General features: G+C 35.4%; 4 protein-coding genes across 6 annotated transcripts; 3 read left to right on the forward strand and 1 right to left on the reverse strand.

Annotated features, from left to right (window-relative positions):
- The first annotated feature begins 1,024 nt into the window (after positions 1 to 1,024).
- On the forward strand, positions 1,025 to 7,221 carry LOC101205907 (serine/arginine repetitive matrix protein 2). 2 transcript variants are annotated; one of them, XM_031881463.1, is made up of 9 exons: positions 1,030 to 1,272; positions 1,339 to 1,536; positions 1,968 to 2,264; positions 2,386 to 2,497; positions 2,773 to 2,893; positions 3,013 to 3,783; positions 4,207 to 5,708; positions 5,788 to 6,104; positions 6,323 to 7,221. In XM_031881463.1, exons 3-9 carry the CDS (start codon positions 2,063 to 2,065, stop codon positions 6,775 to 6,777), a joined length of 3,480 nt encoding a protein of 1,159 aa, XP_031737323.1. In that variant the 5' UTR covers positions 1,030 to 1,272; positions 1,339 to 1,536; positions 1,968 to 2,062; the 3' UTR covers positions 6,778 to 7,221. The 2 variants fall into 2 exon arrangements, with proteins under 2 accessions (XP_031737324.1, XP_031737323.1); XM_031881464.1 differs by having other exon boundaries at positions 1,025 to 1,536; positions 6,326 to 7,221.
- A 2,420-nt stretch (positions 7,222 to 9,641) lies between these two features.
- LOC101222169 lies at positions 9,642 to 12,898 on the forward strand. The gene is made up of 4 exons (XM_004142894.3): positions 9,642 to 10,040; positions 10,235 to 11,070; positions 11,416 to 11,497; positions 12,426 to 12,898. The coding sequence occupies exons 2-4, from the start codon at positions 10,331 to 10,333 to the stop codon at positions 12,636 to 12,638; spliced, it is 1,035 nt and encodes a 344-aa protein (XP_004142942.1). The 5' UTR covers positions 9,642 to 10,040; positions 10,235 to 10,330; the 3' UTR covers positions 12,639 to 12,898.
- A 1,161-nt stretch (positions 12,899 to 14,059) lies between these two features.
- On the forward strand, positions 14,060 to 18,680 carry LOC101221702 (cyclin-dependent kinase G-2). Of its 2 annotated transcripts, none has more exons than XM_004142892.3 (7): positions 14,060 to 16,185; positions 16,602 to 16,737; positions 16,861 to 16,949; positions 17,117 to 17,228; positions 17,313 to 17,419; positions 17,732 to 17,826; positions 18,334 to 18,680. In XM_004142892.3, the coding sequence occupies exons 1-7, from the start codon at positions 14,456 to 14,458 to the stop codon at positions 18,651 to 18,653; spliced, it is 2,589 nt and encodes an 862-aa protein (XP_004142940.2). In that variant the 5' UTR covers positions 14,060 to 14,455; the 3' UTR covers positions 18,654 to 18,680. The 2 variants fall into 2 exon arrangements, with proteins under 2 accessions (XP_004142940.2, XP_031737297.1); XM_031881437.1 differs by having other exon boundaries at positions 14,456 to 16,185; positions 18,294 to 18,623.
- A 1,308-nt stretch (positions 18,681 to 19,988) lies between these two features.
- On the reverse strand, positions 19,989 to 22,663 carry LOC101221462. The gene is made up of 4 exons (XM_004142891.3): positions 21,788 to 22,663; positions 21,116 to 21,547; positions 20,638 to 20,944; positions 19,989 to 20,396 (listed from the first exon to the last, which is right to left on the reverse strand). Exons 1-4 carry the CDS (start codon positions 22,244 to 22,246, stop codon positions 20,260 to 20,262), a joined length of 1,335 nt encoding a protein of 444 aa, XP_004142939.1. The 5' UTR covers positions 22,247 to 22,663; the 3' UTR covers positions 19,989 to 20,259.
- Between the last annotated feature and the right edge of the window lie 1,257 nt (positions 22,664 to 23,920).

The raw sequence follows: 23,920 nt of genomic DNA on the forward strand, positions 1-23,920 counted from the left end.
AACCTGTCATTTCATAAGGTGGCTGGATTAATGTATAGGTGTAAAGTTTAAAGAATAGAGCAAAAAAAGGTGAGATGGATTGAAATTGAAGCCTTGTATTGTATTGCCATTTTAAAAGTGCAATGATGATCTATTGCTAAATCCCTACTCTCCACATTTTGTTTTTTATTTCATACAAGTTCACACCAACTCAAGTTTATGTAAATTAGGGTATTTGTTGTGAACACGTTTATTTCTTTTTATTTGTAAACACTAAATTAACAAACACCCCAACTCTCTCAAATTTAGTTTTAATATCCATTTAAATCACTAATGCTTAATTAACATCGTTAAGCAAAAACAAAAATCTATATCTTAATAATACCCATCCTTTATATAAATACAACATCATTCATTAAGAGTTTAAATGTGTGTTTTTTTTATTAACGTTAATTATAGTAAGTAATCATTTATTAGATAAAAATATATATTATTTAAAGATATATTAGTAGTTTTTAGGGTTGTTTTGAATAGAAAAAAACAAACTAATTAAAACTATGGTTTGTTTGACTAGTTTTAATTCTTTATCATGTTATTATATCAATAATTGAGTATCTAATTAAAACTTAACAAAAAAAATAACAATATCATGTTAATTATGCAAAGTAATACGTAAAAATTGAAAGTTCTCTCTCAAAACACAACATTGTTTTATTTACTTAATGATTTTTGTCGCACGTTACATATTAACATTATATTATTTACCTAATGGTGAATGATTTTTGTCCCACATTACATATTACAAGAAGGGAATGATATTATAAGCCATATCATATAGATTTTTACATTTTTTTTAAAAAGGTCGAGAGTGTTATATATTTTTTTCTCAAAATATAAATACAAAATATTATGGTTTAATTTGAAGTAAAAAAAATTGACCATTCCCAGAAGGCCAGAAGACCACAATTACAAAACTATATTGTATAAAAATATCTTTCAATGTCCTTAAATTTTAATTATTGGTATTGGGAGGCAGAGGGATATTGGGAATTTAGAAAGAGTGACAATGGCATTATCGTAAAAATGAAGAATTCAGGGAAAGGAAAAAAGGAAGAAAAACGAAAGAAGAGGAGAAAAAGAAAAAAAAAAAAAGAAAAAAAGAAAAGAAAAGAAAAGAAAATGTGGGAGCAGCAAAAAGAGTAACTGAGAAAGCAAAAGGAAAATGAAAGCTTGCAGCTGAGGAAAGAAAGAAAGAAAGAAGGAAGGAAGGCTAATCTAAACAAGATTACGGAGGTTAGTTGCTCTCAAAAAATTTCACTCTCTACTCTCTTCGTTTCTCAGAGAATGCCGGAATATCAGTTTTAGGTCTCCTTGATTCTTGCCCGATCTCTTTCTTCTCCGATCTGTATCGTCACCGATGCTGTAGATCCGGCCGTCAACAGTCCCTATATCTTCCAATTGCCTTTTCAGCTTCACACGGCTGAATTTTGAGATCTTAAACTCCCTCAGCTGTCTACTTCACTATCTTCATGCTCCTTCTTGACTTGGAGAATTTCAGTAAGTTGTCCACTTCCAATTTCTATTTTAGACGATGAATTATTGCTTTTAATTCGAACTTCGTTTGGTTTTTTTGTTGGGTATGGAGGGTGGATTTTTTGAGTAGTTTTTTTAAATTTTTATTTATACTTTGTTGTGCCTTTTATTGAGACTAGGGTTTAAAAGTCGCATTACATTACATGGCAAGGATCTCAATTTGTTGGCTTATTAGTTCAACTGGGCTTTACTGTTTTTTTTTTTTTTTTATCTCTCCGTATTTTTTAGTGTATACATTCGAGCATTCGTTCAGGGAGATTTGGTCTTAGTTTGACTTGGCCGGTTTGGGTGGAATTATGTTAATTACGTGTATTTAAAATGATGGGTATTCGTTGCTCGTTTTAGATGGAACGTATAATCGGCTGACAATACACATGTTTTCCTTGGGTGTACAGGAAATAGTGTATGTTTCTGATTTGGGTTATGGATTGTTGTTCATTTGAGCCATGTGGATAAATTGAAGCTACAAGATTAGATTATTGTTGGGTGGATGATAATGCCTCCTTCTCCAGCACTGCGGAGCTCTCCTGGTAGAGAGTCCAGAGGCAGTAATCATAAGCGAGGCCACAGCTTTGAGAGTGCTGTGCGCATAAGGGAGAAAGATGACGATCTTGCTTTGTTCAATGAAATGCAGACTCGAGAAAGAGAGGGTTTCCTGCTTCAGTCGGCAGAGGACTTAGAGGACTCATTTTGTAATTACGAGCTTACCTTATTTTATTATTTATGCATTTTCTGCTGCCAAATATAAAAGCCAGCCAGTTATTTTGGCTGTCAATCCTCCACTTTTCATAAACTATTCAATTGTTTCTGCAGCTACAAAATTGAGGCACTTTTCAGATCTGAAGCTTGGTATCTCCATTCCTGTTCGTGGAGAGAATAGTGATTTGCTTAATAATGTAGAAGCGGAGAAAAATGACTACGACTGGTTAGTGGCATTATTCCTGTTTCTGGTGACTTACTGTTAACCCCATTGCTTATGTTGTTCGGAATGCTTGCATGTTTAGTCCATGTAAATTCTTACTAATTTATACCTATTTACTTATTTTACCAAACTTGCTTTTAAGAATTTTTTAATGGTCGAAATAAGTACTCATTTTAACGGTACTGCTGCTCCTTATATAGCATACTGTTGTTTGAAGCTGAATAATTTATTCCCCTTCGCTATGTTCTGACAAAACGTTCTATACTATCAATTTCAAGGTTGTTAACACCTCCCGACACCCCTCTTTTCCCTTCATTGGACGATGAGCCACCTTCAGTTGCTATTGCAAGCAGGGGGAGACCTCGCAGTCAACCCATTTCCATATCGAGATCATCCACGGTACGTGTGATGGTTTATATGGTGTAATAATTGAGCTTTGATCATGTTGAATATAGTGTAAGAGCTATTTTACGTTCTGTAATTCTTTGCTGAAACACTGAAGAGTATTGTTTTCATAGATGGAAAAAAGTCACAGAAGCAGTACGAGTAGGGGTAGTCCGAGTCCTAATCGTTTAAGCCCATCTCCTAGGTCAGCAAACAGCGTGCCTCAATTACGGGGAAGGCAACTGTCGGCCCCACATTCCAGCCCAACTCCAAGTCTGCGCCATGCTACACCATCCAGAAGATCGACTACCCCAACAAGAAGATCTCCTCCTCCTCCAAGTACGCCATCAACATCTGTGCCAAGGTCTTCCACCCCAACTCCCAGGAGGTTGAGCACAGGGTCTAGCGGAACTGCTGGAATCTCTGGGGCAAGGGGAACTTCACCCATAAAGTCAGTCAGAGGGAATTCTGCCTCACCTAAAATAAGAGCATGGCAAACCAATATTCCTGGTTTCTCTTCTGACCCTCCCCCTAACCTTCGAACATCTTTGGATGACCGGCCAGCATCGTATGTGAGAGGGTCCTCACCAGCTTCCCGAAACAGTAGGGACCTTGCCCACAAATATGGTAGGCAGTCAATGTCTCCAACTGCTTCTAGGAGCATCAGCTCATCTCATAGTCATGATCGAGATCGGTATAGCTCTTACAGCAGAGGTTCTATAGCCTCATCTGGTGATGATGATTTAGACTCCTTGCAGTCAATTCCTATCAGCAGTTTAGACAATTCATTGTCAAAAGGAGGGATTTCATTTTCGAATAACAAAGCTCTGGCCTTCTCCAAGAAACACAGAATAGTTTCTAGTTCTGCTCCCAAGAGATCTCTTGATTCCACGATTCGACATTTGGTATGCATTTTGTTCTTTTAGTTTCTGAATGATATTATTTCATATGCCTGGAAGTCACATTTTGGTATAAATAAGCTGTAAATTTGCTTTTGTTTTCTCATATTAGTTTTTTACATTCAACCAATATGCTTTTATTGGGACTGTTTTGGTATTAATATTTGAACTTTGACATGGTAATCATATCAACAGTTTGAGAAACTGGAAAAAATGAAAAAACTTTCAACTCTATAAATGTCTCAGTGTGAAGATTTACAGCAAGTGCAATTGTTTGTTAGTCAAAGAAAGATTTGGAATTTGGAAGTAAATTAAAATATATTTCAGTTCCAATTTACATTGGTGACTTGCTTAAATTATCCCATTTCTTCTCGGGCTTTTGTAGTTCACATGTCATCTAATGGTATTAATGGACTTGTTTTTCTTCAGGATCGAAAAAGCCCAAATATGTTTAGGCCACTTTTATCAAGTGTACCTAGCACCACTTTTTACACGGGCAAGGCAAGTTCTGCACATCGTTCTCTGATTTCCAGGAACTCCTCGGTCACAACCAGCAGTAATGCAAGTTCTGATCATGGTACATGTATTGCACTTGATACAGAAGGGAGTGACCAAAATCAGGATGATATGGTCAATGAATGTGAGAAAATACAATATCATAACAGTCATGAAGAAATATTTGCATTTGATAAGATGGATATTGTTGATGAAGATCCCATCCATGATATTAAATCACTTGATAGTGGTCCTGCACTTGGCTGTGATCCGGTTGTCACTGGAGATAGCAGTTACGAAGCTGTTGTCCCAGATATAAGTTCCACCTCTGACTCTTCTCATGTCCAGGGGGCTGATTTTTCGGAGATTGTTTGCCTTGAAGATACAGTTGTGTGTTCCAGATGTGGTTGCAGGTATCGTGTTACTGACACAGAGGAAAATGATGCTAATCTTTGTCCAGAATGCAGCAGGGAAGAAAAATGTCTTAGTTTGGCCATCTCCGAAAATATGACTGCAGTCACTGAAAGCTTATCAGGGCTGTCTTCAGTAAAATATGAAGATAAGCCATTCGATAAGGTGGAGTTGGTGGTGATTTCTCCAGACTCTGCCTTAGCAAATGATTTGGGTGAATCTAGGATTTCTATGTTTGTGGGCAATGTTGAGCAAGATCAAGCATCTTATCCTGAACAAGGCCCAAGTTACGTAGAAAACTTCCCCGCAGAAACCCCATCGGAGGAAAGTCAGCATAGCCTTATTAACCATTTGGAGATTGGCCAATCAGCTGTTAGTGGGAACCAGCCCGATACTGGGTCTGGATACCAGCAACCTCTTCAGCGTAACGACTATCAAAGCTTGAGATTTGATTCACCAGAAGGTGCAGGAATTTCTATATTGTTAAAGAGGTCAAGCAGCAGTAAGGGCCCTGTTGTCCAAGGAAGAACTTTTACTGCAAGTACCATATCTTACGATGATCTATCTTTTGCAAGGGATAGCATGAGCAGTTTGAGAAGCTCTATTGGACACAGCAGTTTTTCCGCATCATCATCAGCTGATTTTAGCTCAGCCAGACAGATTGAAGCGCGAATGCAACGACAGTTAAGTTTAAGTTCAAGGAAAGGGGAGTTGGAGAACAAAAAAGGTGAAATTAGCGTGAAATCACATTGCGCTGAGATAGCTTCCAGCGGAATACCAGCCAGTGCCCATCCTATATCAGGCTTTGAAACTTGTAAGCAAGATGAAAATGTGGATTTTTATGTGGCCAATTTAGAGTGTTCCTCGTGCCAGGGAACTACTACGTCTTCTCAGAAAGCCGAACTAGCTTCTGAAAATGGGAAGTCAGATGATACCTCTTCAATTTCAGTAGCTGTTGTAGAGGAGGATAAATTTGAATACGACACGTGTAGGATATTGGACACGTGTACCTCAGAATTGTCAAGGTATGCCGTCAGCATCATTTTGAAATTTTCTTGGGGACATGTTATCCAAAATGGTTAATTATGTTTTGCATGTAAACAGGGAGGACTCATCAGGCGGTAGGAGTGTCTCGGATAAGGACGCATCGGTTACAAATTCCGACTGTTCCAAATTGGAGGGACACAACATGCTTGGTGATGTGTTTGAAGATGAACGTTCAGAGGTTTCCACTCATCCAATGATAACAATATCGGAAACAGAAGCCACCCAAATAGCCGAGGTGGTAGCTTCAGGTTCACAGGATGATATATCAACAATATCAATGATTCCACTGGAAGAGGAATCTGTGGTTCTTAGCGGGCCTGACCAGGATCTAACACCTTCTATTATTAATGCCGAAAAATCTGATGGCATCCTAGGTATGAAAGTTTCTTAGATGGTAAATTATATGCTATTCTTTCAGTTCTCTCCTTGCAGCTCTTTTAAGTTCCTAAATTTCTCTTTAATACGGCGATCTTGAATTTATTTGAGACCAATCCTGGTTTTTAATCATGTCCTCGGCTTAAATTACTTCTAAACTGCTTTTGATGAATTTTGAATCTGGCTCCTTTCCCTGATAAAACTTTATGTTTGGCAGAAGAATCGACAGTCATTGTTGATTATCAGGGCAAAACAAAGGTGGTAAGAAGCTTGACACTTGAAGAGGCAACAGATACAATACTTTTCTGTAGCTCCATTGTTCATGATCTAGCCTACTCAGCTGCTACCATAGCAATCGAGAAGGAAAAAGAAAAAGAAAAGGAAAAGGAAAATGAGGTTACATTGGAAGCCTCACGACCAATGGTTACCATTTTGGGGAAATCTAACACTAACAGAAGTGATCTGCGCCATAGAACAGGAGGCAAACGGGTTATGAAATCACAAAAACCTAGACAACGCCGTGTCGAAATGAGTACAAAGCCCCCTATTGCTTATACTGAAAATGATGAGAACACCGACGAGTCCACCATTCGAAATGTAGGCCTTCCTAATCAAGTGGACACCGCGAAACCTCCAAAGCTGGAATCGAAATGCAACTGCAGTATAATGTGATTCTAACGAATAGTGCCCTTGCTTGTCCATCCTTCCCATCTTCTTCCTCAGACAACGAAAGCTCACTACCACACATATTTAACCAAAAGACCTCTCGTGTTCTGCGGGGGCTTGTCTGGGTAATTGCCACATGATTTCATTCAAATCCAGTTTAATGTATAAGAAATGCCACGACATGTTGGTGATGTAAATGTAAAGTTTTTTTTTTCTCCTTTTGTTTTTTGATTGCTATTTAGGGCTGATATTTACTCGAGAGGTCGTAGGGATTTCATTTCTTCACAGATAGTTTGCTCCCGTTGCCACATTCTTGTTGATTATTCTTATTTGATTCAAGTGCTCAGAAGCAGTGTTAAATATAAAGCCTCTCATTCATATTCATTATTTCCATATTGTAAAGTATTACCCCTATTCAAAAGTAACCTCTGATTTGGCTTGTTCTATTCATTCTCAATCTCATTTGATATTAACTGATGTCACAAATAACACTATTCTTCTTATGCTAACATTTGTTTCTCTTCCTCTATGTCTCTTATGTTTTTCAGGTTTCAATTATTGACAGAAATTTTTTGTACAATTGAGAGATATTTGACTCAGTCAAGCTGGTGCAGCAGTGCTGTCTGGTTGCTGATGCTGCTGCCCTGCTCCAACAGTTTGTAAAACTGGGTCAAGTATGTCTCACAATTTCACAATATCATTTATTAGTCATAACCTAATTGAAGTACAAACATCCAATGTGAGCCCATCTTCCCCATGTGGAAAAGGGAAATAATGAAAAAAAAAAGGAAAAGAAAAAGGCCATAACTCAAATACCCCACCTTCAATCTACTCTCAATTATCATTTTTGGCACTCAGACTGCCTAACTTGCTGGCCACTTTTCCTTTTGAGAAAATTTAAATAGCAGTAGGTGGCGATTTTGGATTCGCCCTGGTTATTGATAATACTAAGAAGATTAGTTTAATTATTGCCAGTTTTGATAACCTTTTAGTTTTTGGTATTTAGTTTTGAAAATTAAATTTATAGGCACTATTTCTTAGGAAATTTTTTGATTGTGAAGTAAGGACATAGTTTTCAAAAAACTAAACTGTTATCGGTCCTATATTTCTGGTGTCGCTCACACAACTCTTCTGCACCCCCACAACTACTTGTGGCCCACTGGTAGTCTTTTCTAAGTTTCTTTGACAACATGTATAGGGAGAGGATTAAACCTTTGACAAATACCATCCCAATGCTCATTTTGGCTGAATTTTTGTAGTTGATTGGAATTGTTCAGTAATATCTAACCAAGCAGCTTTCATTTCTTGGATTAATCGGGTCAGTATGACTATCTATTTATGATCGAAAGAGACAAAATTTGATCAAACGGGTCTAGGCAAGCTCTTGCTCAGGCCTCAAGTTCAGGCCCATGCCCCTTGTTGGATCATTCTTTGGAACATACTATGTTTTGGTTTGCTTGTTGTATCATGTTTTGAAACACGTTTTCAATTACACCAAAATTTTCTTGATTCTTGGGGATATTTTTTTGTCCTTTTAAAAATATTTTGGTTTACCTATTTGATATTTTCTTTAATTAAAAAATATTTACAAAGTTAATGTCAAAATTCAGAGACTTTAGTCCATTTGGTTCAATACAAATTTAGTAATCATCACTTGGTAAGAACTATGTATGAGGTTTAGTAGAAACTACGGAAATCCAATTCTATAGTTATAACTTCTTTTCAAATCATATTGATCTAAATTTACAATTTAACATAGCATTTTATTTATTTTTCAAAATAATGCACCAAGGATAAACCTCCCCAGAAAAAAACTTGTTGTATTGAATCCTATGGTAGTCTTTTCTTTTAACATAAAAAGACAAAATTTAAAACTAAGTTTTATCACTTTCAAGAATTCTTTTATGGGAGTGGGATAGATTCTGACTGCTTTGCACCCCATGTGAATTGCTCAGTGTAAAAAGTCCATCAATTCCCATGCAATTAATTTTCTTTTCGCTTAAAATACTATTTTTATCCCATTTCTCGATTTTTGATGTATTTTTAATTATCTAATTTTATCTATAGTGTTTTTTTTATATATAAAATTTTAGACATATATTTTCATGTTTTATTTTTTATATTAAAATTATTGTTGGTTTAAATTAACTTTGATCAAACTAAGTTTAAGATCTATTGAAGTACGGACACTAAAATTAGAGTAATTAAAATGATATTTTGACCTAATTTTGCCTTCGTCTTAATCACACGCTTCTCCAAACTAGCTCTTATACTCTCACTTAATGTTTGATACTAACTTTTATTGTATAAAATATGCCAACGTGAAAATATAATTACTCAATTCATGGGAGGTTTAATGTTGTTGATCATTAAATCTTTATCATTATTTCATTTTAATCCTTAAAGTTTAAAATTAAGTTTTCTAATTCGGTGTACATGAATTGGATTGAAGTTTTTAGGCCAATTTCATAGATCCGAAAATGGACTCAATCCAACGTTTTAAAATATGGGCGTGGGTATATGGGTTGGGTTGATTGAATTTTGATGATACTTTTTTTCTATATTGGTGAGGTTATCATAATATTATGCATACATTAACATTATAGCACCCATATAGATATCATCCTATCTCTAAGAAAATATGGTAACTTTTAATTCTATTTTTTGTGCAGTAAAGTTTAATAGTTTGGGTCAATACTATTTTTAGCGTTAGATGTTTTTGTTGCAATGGAATAATAATTATACTGATTTATTCATAAATCATACCGAAAGGACTAAAGTGGTATTTTAAACTAATTATGTTATGAGTATTCAGTTATTCTTTTGGAATTACTTGCCAAGTTGCCACATGTATGCTGCTTTGTCTCCATTCCCAACCATCTCCTCTTTTCTTTGCTTTTTTTAATTCCCTCCATAACAGATCTGCTGCAGTTTCTCAGCTTTTCAATGCTTTAATTTTACCGTTCACCATAGATTTGAGCTCTATCATATTCATACCAAACCCATCATCCCCCTTTTGATTCTCTCTTCAATGTTTTGAAGTTAATCTGATCATAGCCTTCATTTCCTTCCACCCCTTCTTCTACTACTTCTACAAATCATTACATTTGTACCCACTTCTACTAATTTTGCCTGCTATTCTGAGCTTCCCTGCTATGGAAATTACACATTTCTTTACTCTTGTGTTAATTTCGAAATCTACATCCCTTTACTGCTTCAAATGGGTCCCTTATCTCCTTCAGTGACGTAAATTTTAGCATTCAGACATGGTGAGGTTCTACTTCTTGTCGGGTTTTATTGTTTTCATTTCCTCATTCGTCTTCTGAATGCGAAACGAAACTTTTCTTTTTCTTTTTCTTCTTTTTTCAATTCTGTGGGCTTTCGGATGTCTCTTTTCGGTCTCTTTTTTTATCTTTTCCAATGATGCTGAAATCTAGATCTTTTTTTTGGTTTGCATTTGAAGTTGGGGTCCAGTGTTTTCTAGTGATCTTTGAAGTATGCACGCCATCTGTTTGATAATATGTCTGTGAGAGTGTGAGAGAGGTTTCTTGTGATCAAAATGAGGGGGAGAGAGGAGAATGGGTATGACAACAATGGATCAAAGCATGAAAAGGCTATGGGTTTTGATTTTCATAGAGGAAATGGAATTAATGGCGGTTTTCATCGCCGGGTAGTCACTGCGAAATCAACTCCATCGAAGTGGGACGATGCACAGAAGTGGATATTTGGGTTGCCAAGAGGAGGAGAAAAAGGGGAGTCTAAAGTCAAGCATAGAAACTCGAATGCTGATGACTTGCGGCTTATAGCTGCTGTGCCACAACAAGAGCATGAGTATTTGAGCATTGGAGAAAAAAGGATCGAAGGGGAAGAAGAAAATGGAGGATTTGCTTCTGCTATGACTAGTCGAAGTGAAGCAGAAACAAAGAAGATGGAATGCGGTGAACCCATTTGGAGAGTCAATAAGCCATTGGAAAGCTGCAAGACGATGGTTAGATCTGTATGTGTGAGGGACATGGGAACAGATATGACTCCCATAGCGAGTCAGGAGCCTTCAAGGACGGCTACTCCAGTTAGAGCCACAACCCCTGTTCTTCAGAGTCCTATAACTTCTGGATCTTCCACTCCAGCAAGGCCTCACCATGAGATGCAAACCATCGAAGATCGTCAAGCAGGTTTTGCTTCTACCGCCATGGTGGTGAAAAACCAGAGCCAGAGCTCTGATCAGACTCTACAGATGGACTCTATGGAAACTAGAGCAATGGCTTGGGATGAAGCAGAACGAGCCAAGCATATGGCAAGGTAACTATTTGATCCCTTTTCATTTCTTTTTAGTTCTGCCTTTGCCTTTCAAGTTCTGAACAGCGATCACTTTGGCCCGATTGATAACTTCTGTTTTATTCCGAAGTTCAAGAAACTAGTTGTAAGTTTTGAAAGCATCCCATTTTGTGGGTCTTTTTCGTTTTTTCATTAAACAAAAAGGAAAAAATGGAGGATATCAGACTCATCCTTTCAGACTGAAATCCTGATGATTGAATGTCCTCTCCTTCTTTGCAATCCTTCTTTAGGATGCTGCATCGGGAGGACTTAAAATGCTAGATTTAACACTTGGATGTTCATGATATGCTGATTGTTCTGCATTTCAAGGTATAAACGTGAAGAAGTGAGGATACAAGCATGGGAAACCAGCGAGAAGAAGAAAGCAGAGTCAAAAATGAGAAAAATGGAGGTACTTTCTTCTAAACTTGAATGTCTAGTTGAACTTTGATCCAAATCATTTCTTCGTTATAGTATAGTTTCTGTAGTTTGGCTAGATCTCCTAAATTGTATCTGTCATTAGTTTTCTTCCACAGCAGCTTTTCTTTTGATGCGCCAAAGAGAAAAAATGGAAAGATTGGATTTGAAAGGGTGCTGTAGCTCACCTGTCTTATGTCTAGCTAGATTTCGAAAAACTCAGACGAATTTTCTCTTTTTTATATAGCTCAAATCGTAATACAATTGTTCATAGCTTGTATATATTATATCAATGTGTTAGCCTATCCAAGGTAAAAAACAGTCAACGTTCTAATAACTATAAACGTTTAGCGATATTTTTTAACCAACCCATTAAAACTATAAGATAATATTTAAAATTACTCAAATTACTCAATTTAAGTAGGAGTAAACTTGAACTAAAAGGACTCAAATAGCATTTTATCTACTCATCTTTTGTTGAGAATCCCTTCTCCAAGGGACCTACAAGGTCTATAAAATTAGATGAGTTATATACCACACAAATTAATTTTAAGATGGAACTCCATGTTATCAAATATAGTCTCAGACATCATGAAGCACCCCAACAAGTGTTTGACAAGAGCAAAAAAATTGAGATTCGATTAAAAAATGGTAAACTTGAAGATGCTCCATCTCTTGAAAGACATGTTGAGAATCCCACGTTGGAAAAATCAAAGGACTCACAATCTTTATAAGATAGATAACATATTTAATTGCCAATTGTTTTTGTATTGAAACCCTATGTTATCTAATATATTTCTTTTTGCAATTCATTTCTTCCTTGAAGTTGTAGTGATCATGAAATCCACAAAACATCTTTCAACATAGAATCCAATGAACAGTTCTGGTGTCTTTATTTATTTATTTTAATTATATATGAACAGAAAAGGGCAGAGAAAATGAAAGCTGGTGCACAAGAGACGCTGGCAGATAAACTAGCAGCCACAAGAAGAATAGCTGAAGAGAAACGTGCAAATGCAGAGGCAAAACTAAATAAGAAATCTGTAAGAACTTCTGAAAAGGCTGATTATATTAGGAGGACTGGTCATTTGCCTTCTTATTTCTCCTTCAAGTTGCCTTCTCTCTGCTGCTGGTAGATTCAATATTTCCCTTTTCAGGCACCTGCCTCTTTATTAAGTTTAATCAGCCCTTGTCCACCACCTTTTCAATGCCACTTGCTTTTTCTCCATGAATATCTGTAAAATGCATTTTACCTCAGAATTGTTACAAAATATTGAAATTTTGAAGTGAAATATCGTCTGTTCTGGTTTTTAGTTGCTTCTTGTGTTCTATTGTCTTTGTGCTGCTTTCTAGTATTATTTCATGGAGGGGCCAACTTTTGGAACTTGCCTCAAAATTGTTGTCAAACAAATTAATTGGTTTACTATTTATGACCAATTAATTTGGGAATATTAATACTCATATCCACATTATTGACCGTTTTTAATAGCTAGTTTGAGAATATTCTCTCTATATAAAATAAGTTCCGTCCAAATAATAGTAAGGATAATAATAATATCGATATGATTAGAGTTTGATTTAGATTTGTATTACAAGTTCACATGTTCATGTGATTTTTTTTAAAAAGCCCGTTGAGCATTTGTTTAACCACTTTTGTTTAGATTTGTATTACAAGTTCACATGTTCATGTAATTTTTTTTAAAAAGCCCATTGAGCATTTGTTTAACCACTTTTGTTTTTTGTCTTAACATAGGACAAATTTTAAGACAAATTTAGCAATTAGATTCAAAATAATTAAGTATATAAACATATTTTAAAAAATTTGCAAATATAACAAAATTTGTCCAATTAGTTTATCACTTATAGACAACGTTGCAGATATTGGTCTATCACTTATAGATCATAACAAATAGATAAATATTGGTTTTAATTGTAATAATTAAATTATTAGCTAAATTTTAAAAACATAAAAAAAAATACTTAATACTTGTTTTATTCAACATTGGCAGGGTGCGAAAAAAATATACAAAAATCAAAAGAAATACTTAATACTTGTTTTATTCAACATTGGCAGGGTGCGAAAAAAATATACAAAAATCAAAAGATTATCAAGTTACGTAAATAATTATTTTGTTTTTATATTTATAAGTGTTGGGCCAGCTTTTTGTTTTCAAAATTTAGTAAAAGTCGAGAATTACTTATAGGTCTATCCATCTAATAGTCGTTTGAATATGCGTTCACCACCCTCTATCTAATAGTCGTTTGAATATACGTTATGAACGTTTTTTTTTTAATTTGTCAACACAATTTAATTAGAAAACACATAAAATACAAAATTTAACAATCATATTTTCGGAATCTGAATGGGAAAAGATATTAAAATTAAGATACGATTTAAAATTGAAACAAAAGGAAAACCCTAAAGTTGATAGGAAATCCGCATTTTAATTGAATTTAAATCAGTGTTTTTAATATGGTTGAGATACCGCTTTTGCCCTATCACTTCAACGCAATTACAAAGAAAAAAAAGTGGCACATATAAAATAGAGGAGCCATACAATTTTTCGTCCTCTTTCCGCGTAGCGATCGCGTTGTCTTCGATTGAGCGAGGGATTTTCTTTCCCCTCCTGAAGAAGCAGCGTTTCGCCCCGTCTTTTATCGTCTTCAACCTCAACCCTCCATCGGAAAACCCTTTCTCCGAGTCAGAGATCGGGTGTTTACACTGTTTGTATTTTCTCCCCGGTTCTTGTTTAGGGTTGTTTTTGTGTTAAGTTTTCTTTCGCCATATTTTCCGTCCGAGGGAAACGGAAGTTCTAGGTTTCAGTTCAGATTTTCTGCAGAATTTCAATTTTGTAATTTTGTTTGAAGGGGTTGAGTCAAATTTTGAACTGAATTTTGACTTCTTAAGTTTGAATTATTTATCAAGTGTGTTTGCGGTTTCGTCTGTGTAACTATGGCGGCTGGGCGACATGGAGGTTACCGTGAGAACGAGTTCAGGGACCGGGAGACTAATTTTCATGTGTCGAGGAGGTCGTTTGGGAGTGCTAGGCAAGAGTTTGGAAGAGTTAAGATCAGCAATGGTGATCATGGTGTTCGGCGGAGTCTAGCGCGGGACGTCAAAGACAAGTTTAGGGTTAGGCATGAAGATATGAAAGAGAACGCGGTTATGAATGGTCATTATCATTCGTCTTCTACCAGGAGCAATTCAAGTAATAGTGATGGCGTTAGTGGTAGTGATTATGGCCTGATTGAAAATAGGGTTAAAAGTATCATCGACAGGGAGCCGGGTGAGCTATCCAGTGGGAGTGGATCTGATGATGCAATTGAATCTGGCTTGGGGGTCAGAGATAGAGAGGTTTCGAAAGTAGCAAACAATGGGAAACTATCTTCTATGGAGAAGAAAAGAAAATTTTCACCTATAGTTTGGGATAGGGACGACAACAAATTGAGCCACCCATCCCGTAATGGGACTGTCACAACAGTGATGGGTCTTCCCCGGCCCCAGAAGTTGACTCGCCAGTCTCCTAATATCATCTCAGACCGAGGTGAACATACATCTTCAGTTAGGAATAGTGATAACCATAATGTTGCATCTTCTTCTGTATTTAAATCTCCTTTAGCCTCTGGACTTGAGATGTCTGAGTCATTAGCCTCTCCTGTTTTACCAAAGCATTTACACCATAATGTAGAAGTAGAATTGTTAGATAATGAAGATAATGGCCCAGCAAGGAATATCTCATTTTCACGATGGGCAGGTGGAAATACCTCGCCAGCTAATGAAGGTGAGATTTTAGGTAAGAAAGAAATACTAAGACAACAGAAGATCCCAATTACTGAAATTTGGGAATCTGAGCTATATGGCAAGACCCCGGGTGAATCATTTTCTGAGACTGGGGACTGCAAAAGCAATGGTTTCAAGACAAATGGGACTAGAGAGAGGTCGTCGGAATCTAATGAACAAGGTACCTACTGTAGATTTTTGAGAGTGAATGCGAATTCTGATAGTGGTGTGGAAAAGGGTGACAGCATGGAGGTTGATGAAAGACATAATATTAGTGATGTTAGCTGTAGTCCATCAGATACTGAATCTGATGAAGATAATGATGTTTGCTCCCCGCAGGAGCCTCCAACAACCACTCAACGTGGTGTAAACATGCTTCAGGGATGCAGAAGTGTTGATGAGTTTGAGAGACTAAACAAGATCGACGAAGGCACCTATGGCATTGTGTTTAGAGCTAGAGACAAGAAGACTGGGGAAATTGTGGCCTTGAAGAAAGTAAAAATGGAGAAGGAGCGGGAAGGGTTTCCGCTGACTGCTTTGAGAGAAATAAATATTCTTCTTTCATTCCATCACCCATCCATTGTTGATGTGAAGGAAGTTGTGGTGGGGAATAGTCTTGATAGCATTTTTATGGCCATGGAGTACATGGATCACGATCTTAAAGGACTTATGGAGACCATGAAACATCCTTTTACTCAGAGTGAAGTAAAATGTCTAATGATTCAGCTATTAGAGGGTGTTAGGTATCTCCATAGTAACTGGGTGCTTCATAGAGATTTGAAGACGTCTAATTTGCTCTTGAACAACCAGGGTGAACTGAAGATTTGCGACTTTGGATTGGCTCGTCAGTATGGAAGCCCTTTGAAGCCGTATACACATTTAGTTGTTACACTTTGGTACAGGTGACTACTTCTTTCTTTTGACTCCTTTCTCTTTTCATTCAAATAAATATTAACGCAGAGGACACAAAGATCTTGTCATCACTATCAAGAACTTGGTGTCATTTTCGCTTAATCCATTCTTCTTGCACTTCCAGTTTGTTCATCTTGCGAGCCATGTGATTTTCTGTTTGATGGGCTATTGAGCATTTTGCGAATATTTGTGAGTATGTGATTGCAAGTGTCACCTTGGTGTCTAGCTTATATTGTTATGGTACTGTTATCTGTTATCTCAGATAGTTTTATTCATAATTGTATCTAGTTTTTGTGAAGACATTCGAGTTATTTATAAGATTCATCTATGCATAACCATTTACTGTTTACATATAAGAATGTTTTGGGACAAAGTATAACAGTGTTCTGATCTCATTACATGGCAGGGCACCTGAACTACTGTTGGGAACAAAACAGTATTCAACCGCCATTGATATGTGGTCATTGGGTTGTATCATGGCCGAACTTTTATCCAAGGAACCTCTTTTTAATGGCAAAACTGAAGTTGAGCAACTAGATAAGGTAATATGTTGTACTGTGGTTTTTTCTATTGTTGGTATTTTATTTTATTAATAGTTAAAACTCTTGTATTATAATAATGAGCTGCTCCTTTTTCTTATTCTTCTTATTGGTATGACTTGACAGATTTTTAGAACTCTAGGCACTCCAAATGAGACTATTTGGCCTGGATACTCCAAGCTACCTGGCGTTAGAGCCAACTTTGTCAAGCATCAGTAAGCATTAAGTGCTTTTTTTTTTTATTTATAAAATTTAGCTTTCAATATTCTAGATTTCTTATTAGTTCGCTATTTTCCTGGGCTTCCAGCTTTGGGTGAGTCTGTTTTGACTAGCTGGCCTTTGTTATCTTAGGTTTATTTTAATATAAACTTCTACCTTTCAGGTTCAATCAGCTTCGTAAGAAATTCCCTGCCACATCATTTACTGGATCTCCAGTTCTATCTGAATCTGGGTTCGATCTGTTGAGCAAACTTCTAGCCTATGATCCTCAAAAGGTAACTATCAGCTTGTCAATTAGCTCAAGTGAGTTCTATATTATTTTCATTTGCTTATTTGAATTTCACTATCTTTTTTTACAGAGAATATCAGCTGAAGAAGCCCTTGATCATGAGTGGTTCCGTGAAGTGCCTCTCCCAAAGTCTAAGGAGTTTATGCCTACCTTCCCTGCACAGCATGCTCGAGACAGGTAGCTAAATATTTCTCTGTGGATTTCATGGCTGCTTATATTTGATTCATGTGCACAACAAGCAAAAATTGGTAGTTGAACTAAGTCATTTTTTATCGTTTAAGCAAATATGTTAAGTTCTGGTTTTATAGAATATAAAATATAAAATATTAAAGGCTAAATCACAATTTTGGTTTTTGTGGTTTGAAGAAAGTTAGAATAGATTCCCAATAGTAAACTTGTAAATGGTCCTTATTGTTTGATATAATCTTCATAAATAGTCTCTTTATTGATAAAATTCTCAATGATGTCCTCTGGCTGTCTTATGATTAGGAGAATGAGAAGAATATTACGGAGTCCAGACCCCCTTGAAGAGCAACGTATAAAGGAATTGCAGCAGCAGGAGTTAGGAACTACTGGTCTCTTTGGTGAGAGATGAGTTGTCAAGTTATGGCTGAGGCTCTGTATACCATTTATTATTTAGATTTGGTTTTCATGAAATTTGTGCGGGAGAGAGTTGAATTGAATAAGTGGAAGATAGCACTGCTTTTCACAATATAATTGGTGCTGGTTGGTCTTGGACCATGTCCTGGTAGTTAGTGAAAATATGTATATTGTGTGTGCTTTCAGGTGAACTTTGTGTTCAAGGCATCTGAAAATGAATGCATGTCTAGCACTTACGTCATTAGTTTTAGCATAGATGCTTTTGCTGTAAAATATTCATGTAGAAAATGGAAAATCATTGAATTTGAATTTGAATTTGGCTTCACTGTTGAGTTATAATTGCAGTTGAACTTTACATTTAGACTACAAGAAACAATTGGGTGTGTAGGAGGAGGATGCTTATCTTTCCTGTTGTACACTTTAGTTTGGCTAATGTGTTCGTGTCCGACAGGTGTTGGATATTGGAACGCTAATGTGTTCGTGTCCGACAGGTGTTGGATATTGGAACATGTATCAGAGGCTTGTTGTTTACAATTCCACCGATATTTTGAAGCTGACCGCCATTCAACACCTAGACTGGGTTTTCTTTCTAATTCGCAGATGGAGTGGTTACAATATCTTGTTCTTGTTCTTGCATCACTTTTTGCTCCACTTTGATCAAAGAGCACGGGAAGTACTTGAAACAAGGGTGCTGAAGAAACAATTGGCTATGAGAAGAGTAATAGTTAATAAATGTACTAATCTTATCAAGAGTATGAAATCCTTTGGTTTTTTGAATATATCTTCAACATTGTCCCCCTTGCTTATTTGAGTTTATCGTTCTTGGATCAGATTTCAATTCTTATTTTTTATAACCAAATGCTTGTTTAGACACATGTTTAATTTCAAGACCAATTTACCTCAAGATACCTCAAGATAGAAGATGAAGTTCCTCGAGTTTTTTAAAGGCAGCAAAATTGCGTAACTTTTTACCCAAAGGATTTGCACATGAAACACTCTTTGTTCCACCAACCAAACAAATAATCCCTCTTTCTATAATAATCTTCCTCTCCAAAGAAGATGTATAAGAATCCTGAAATTTGCCAACACACAAAAACAAAGAACTAAAGCTGGTAAATGGTCTTGTATGTATCTTTCAGAAGCTATAGTTTATAATTAAATATTATGTTTGCTTTTGATAGTCTTATTTACAAATTTCTTCAAGTAGGTGAATGTGTTGTCACGTCGCTTGTGGTAAATATTAATTTCATCTAGTTGGAGTCTTGTGTTTGTTGGATGATGTCAATACATGTTTCTTCACGTAAAGTAATTAACATCCAACATTTTCTTATAGAAGTAGGTGGGCAGTTCAGCTTTTAGAAGATCTTTATTTCTGTTTCATGAATTTTCAATCATATTTCTCAACTTTATTTTTCTTCCACGTAATCTTTACATTCACCTTATTCACATTAGTCAGTTTTTTTTATTTACTTTCAAGGTTTCAACACATTGACAGGCAATGAGTTCAATGAGTTCCAAAATATTACTTAAACTTTTAACTTATAAATCTATATAATAAATCCTAATATTTTATATTATTTATACATCTGTAGAGTTAACTCAATCAATCTTGATATCATTAGTTCGATCTTCCTGCCCAATATATTATCTAAATAATAATAATAATAATTTGAAAACTAGCCAACTATGAAGTTGTAGATTTGTTGATTACTCTCTTAGGTGTTGACATCAGTAGCTTTCAGATGTTCTGATTTCTTAGTTGCATATTCATTGACATGGAAGCAGGTTCTCACTGCTGATTCATCCCTCAATCACCTTTTCACAGGTCAAAGCCCTTAGTGGTGCTCTCAACGTCATAGTTATTCCAATGACTGATACCTTTATTCATCAGCCGTTGAAGATTTCACGTTGAAAAAATCCTTATAATATTAACAAAATGAACGGTCCTTTCAACAATAAGATCCTTTGATTGGTTATGGTTGACTAAAGTGATAGACATCGACTAGAGTTTATCATAAATATTTTCAACATTTTTGTCATTTAAACCAATTTTTCTTATGAAAACTTCAATTGTATTTGATATAGTGCAACGGTATTTTTACCTTCTTTGATTGTTCAAACGTGGAAGAAATTATGACAGGAGAACTTGTCAAGAAATGAGGAAATGAGAAGTTTATTTGAACAACATTTGTTTTATACATGAAGACTCTCAACTGCCCGGATCCAGAGGAGGATATGAAAATAACCCCCAACAATTTGGATCGACCACCGGCCAAAAAGAAAGAAAGAAAAAACACGACCAGGAACAAAATTTCTCAGGACAATGATTAATTTTACATGTATGAAATGTGGCTTTTGAAGGATTTTACAAACAAGACCGATTAGGCAGCCATTGAAATTTCTGATGCTTCACTTCTTTAGGTAAAAACTAAAGTCTTTCCAAGCACAAAGGTGACCAATGTGAGTTCAAGAAAGAATATAGTGTTCAGCAGAGCTCTGTTAACTGTCCACCCAAAAATGGTGATTCCACCAGGATTCATCTGCAAATACATCACTGCACCATACAGAGTAAGTTACAAAGTTCTACCGACAGCATTAAACACAAATAACAGCTTCGTAGAGCCATGTCGATTTTGAGCATTTGAAAATTTGAGTTTCATTTTGAATGCACAAAAAAAGTTATGCAATATTGAGGTTCCTATAGAGTTTTGAAGATCCCATTGAGCAAAATATTGATTGAGTTAAGAAATTGTATATAACGCAAGTTGAATTCTGAAGATATCTGAGGTTCTTACCAAAAGCTTCTCTTTTATGATAGGAGGACATATAAGAAGCTAACTGTGTGGTTGTAGGCATTGTGACAATATCCAAAGACTCCAAATCACTTTCAGAGTAGGTGCATGTCATTGATTTCAGTCTATCAGGAGATTCCGAGTTCCCGTTACCATTAGGATATCGAGGCTGAGAAACTTCACCTGGACCACAAGTGACTAAAGCATGCCATCTACTAGCTACTGATGCAATTCCTTCGGCTCTGTGGGAAATCTTTGTTGCTCCATGCAAGCAAAGAATCACTCCAACCACTTGAACAATTGCAGAAACCTAAAAGTTAACAAGAAAAAGCAAGGAAAATCTAGCTTTAGAGATCGAAACTTATTGCTGACAAATAAACATGAAGCCTTGGATTTATAACAATGTCCCCAAGCCTTGAACTCATAAAACGATCAACATGTATCTAAGAAAATGTAGATACATAAAAATTGTTGAACTTACTGCAAAATCGCCACCATTTATGAGGGTAACCCTTGTAGTATATCTCGTCGTCTGGAATAGAGTCATAAATTGGCTGGCAGATACAACAAAGAAGTCGAGAAGAAGAAAGATTCGGAATCTGTGGCTTATCTTGGACAAATGATAGCGTAGGAAAATATGATCCTCTATTAATACTAATACTTCAGACTCAGTTTGCAAGAGTTTCGCATAGTTATCAAAGTGGGTAACTTGCAAATTACACATCAAATGAAACACAATGGCGGCTGATAGAGAGATCAAGGTCAGGTAAGTCCAGGATATGATCATAGCCAGTAAGGTGGCAACTGACAGCCCCCACGATACACGTTCCGCATATAGTATTCGAATTACCTCTCGAGCAGTCTTCAAAAGGAAACATGGTAATGCCCAGAAGACGAGCAACCGTATTGAACCCTGTGGAGATATAGATAATCAAACCGAGATCTTTCTAATGCCACAGTTCAAAGTTACATGACCAAGACATTCAAAAGAAGTGAAAATGAGCAATTTTGAACTTTGAAACCCTCTGTCAAGACTCACATACCAAACCCATAGACATTCAGAATCATAAATGAGAAAAATAAATTTATATCATCAGATTTTCAAGAAGCAACGAGATCTAAGGTTTCTATTTAAGTTTGAGTAGAAGCTGACCCGTATCTTCTTGACATATTCTTTTCGAAACCGAGCCAAAGAGGTGATTTGTCTATCAACACTAAGGAACCTCTTTATGCCATATTTTCTGAGGTTGTGAGAAAGACAGAGCAAAGAGACAGCTGCAAGACAAGCTTGAGAGGCAACTACATCAAGCTCAAAACCCTTAATCTGGTACTTCTCGTAGGCGGCACAATCCGAAAGCTGCAGCACTACAACAGGCAGAACAATACCAACAAGAACAAAAACAGACCAAGACAAGACACAGCTGAAAACAGAGGATTGATGGAAGCCCAAAAGGCCAAGTAATGTATCGAACAGTTTGAAGGCACTGTCCAAATGGGCTTCTTCGTCGTCTTCTTCCTTTGTCGGTTGTGAACTCTGATTGTGATTTGAGTCAAGAAGTGGAATATGGGCTTGAGGGTCTTCAATATCGACTTGATCACGAAGCTCAGCCATTGAAGTTGAAGATCAAAACAACACAAAACTTGGAACTTCTCTTCTTTGTTGGTTTAACGGGTTTTTGGAAATTAGGGGTTTCCATAAAAGATGGATCAAAGTCAATATCTTATACGAAACATCAAAATCAGTTCCATTAAAATAAACATGTCTCGAATCACAGACCCATTTCAGGAAAATTATAAAAAGAATTCAAAATTCGTTCACAGTGGGAGACAATTACTACGAATATCTAGGGCCTTGAGTTTTAGACGTTGGGTGGAGTCAAAACTGTTCTTCAAATGAAGGATTTTGAAAATCAGAACCGTTCAAATACGAAGGAACATAAATTATATTACAAATGGAGTCATAGCAGATTTCCTTTCGTTGGATCTTCGGGTCATTTGAACATAAAAAAATGCGACATTTCGAAAAAAAAGCTTCGAAATTTTGCTTTTTTGATTTTGTTATATATCTCTTTACTCTTTATTCTTACGAAAATAAATTACAAAACCTTTACTTCACATCTCCGCAAAAGACATTTTCATTACATCTCATTATAATTTTCCCAAAAACAAACCAACATTCCTTCATCATTTTTGAGTCCTTAACTTCTACATTTTTAGCTTTGAATTTTATTTTATTTGGTACCAAGTAGAAGAATTTGAACTCGAAATTTCTTATTCTCAATTAGATACAAACAAGTAAATTCTAAAAAATAACCAAATAAATCAAAATACAATACAATTGTAGGGCTAGAATTTATTTCTATTACATTTTATGAATACTTTCGTTATTTTTCATTTATAATAATATTCTTAATGGGTTATTTTTAAAAATAAAGTTAATGTCAATTATTGATAAAAATTGAAAATTTTGTTATATGTTGTTAATTTGTGTTTTTCTTCTTCTTAATTTTATAAAATAATTTAAAATTTTGTTTTATAAAGTATGAAGTTTGAAATTTGTATGAAAAAATATTCTTATAAATTGTTTCTAATGGATAAATCTTTTAATTTCTATCTAATAAATTATTTTAAAGGAAATAATGTTAAAATTTAAACCAACATTTTTCTTAATTCATATAAACAAAAAATTACTATTAGTTTTGAGAATAATATTGTCATTTTTTTTTGACATTATACATAAAACTTATTATTTTATGAAAAGTTGGTTTAGAATTATATTAAAAAAAAAAAAAGAATGATGCACAATTATTTCATAGCTTAGCACGTTTTCATCAACACTTGATTTTATGATTAATACTTGACAGGTTGCTTTGTTATGAAAATGACCTTAAATCATTTTTTATAAAATTATATACATACATACACACACATATATACAAAACTTCTTATCACAACTTGTGATTTATTTAATATTTCTAATTAAGAGATAATACCCAAAACTGAATGTTATATATATATATATATATATATATATATATTAAACTATGACATTTAAAATCAAATTTATAATCAAACACGATTTAATTATAGGCCTAATTTGACAATCATTTTACACATACTGTTAACTAATGTGCAATTACTATCAGTAGGTTGTGGCTAAGTGGTAGATTTTAATTAGCCAAACTTTGGTTGAAAAGTAAAATTAATTAATAAGATAATTAATTTTAGATTACTTAACCAAACATAAGTTCAATCCTCCACGAAACAACATAAATCATTAAATAAT

The sequence above is a fragment of the Cucumis sativus genome, chromosome 2 (genome assembly GCF_000004075.3).
Source record: "Cucumis sativus cultivar 9930 chromosome 2, Cucumber_9930_V3, whole genome shotgun sequence".
Lineage (NCBI taxonomy): Eukaryota > Viridiplantae > Streptophyta > Magnoliopsida > Cucurbitales > Cucurbitaceae > Cucumis > Cucumis sativus.

Excerpts from the sequence above, each read along its gene's own strand:
- LOC101221702 (XM_004142892.3), top strand. The coding sequence starts at position 14,456 with ATGGCGGCTGGGCGACATGGAGGTTACCGTGAGAACGAGTTCAGGGAC. Across the intron at positions 16,186-16,601 it reads GTTGTTACACTTTGGTACAG|GGCACCTGAACTACTGTTGG; the intron begins GTGACTACTTCT and ends ATTACATGGCAG. Across the intron at positions 16,738-16,860 it reads AAGTTGAGCAACTAGATAAG|ATTTTTAGAACTCTAGGCAC; the intron begins GTAATATGTTGT and ends ATGACTTGACAG.
- LOC101205907 (XM_031881463.1), top strand. The coding sequence starts at position 2,063 with ATGATAATGCCTCCTTCTCCAGCACTGCGGAGCTCTCCTGGTAGAGAG. Across the intron at positions 2,498-2,772 it reads GAGAAAAATGACTACGACTG|GTTGTTAACACCTCCCGACA; the intron begins GTTAGTGGCATT and ends ATCAATTTCAAG. Across the intron at positions 2,894-3,012 it reads CCATATCGAGATCATCCACG|ATGGAAAAAAGTCACAGAAG; the intron begins GTACGTGTGATG and ends TTGTTTTCATAG.
- LOC101221462 (XM_004142891.3), bottom strand. The coding sequence starts at position 22,246 with ATGGCTGAGCTTCGTGATCAAGTCGATATTGAAGACCCTCAAGCCCAT. Across the intron at positions 21,548-21,787 it reads AATATGTCAAGAAGATACGG|GGTTCAATACGGTTGCTCGT; the intron begins GTCAGCTTCTAC and ends ATATCTCCACAG. Across the intron at positions 20,945-21,115 it reads TAAATGGTGGCGATTTTGCA|GTTTCTGCAATTGTTCAAGT; the intron begins GTAAGTTCAACA and ends GTTAACTTTTAG.
- LOC101222169 (XM_004142894.3), top strand. The coding sequence starts at position 10,331 with ATGAGGGGGAGAGAGGAGAATGGGTATGACAACAATGGATCAAAGCAT. Across the intron at positions 11,071-11,415 it reads CGAGCCAAGCATATGGCAAG|GTATAAACGTGAAGAAGTGA; the intron begins GTAACTATTTGA and ends CTGCATTTCAAG. Across the intron at positions 11,498-12,425 it reads CAAAAATGAGAAAAATGGAG|AAAAGGGCAGAGAAAATGAA; the intron begins GTACTTTCTTCT and ends ATATATGAACAG.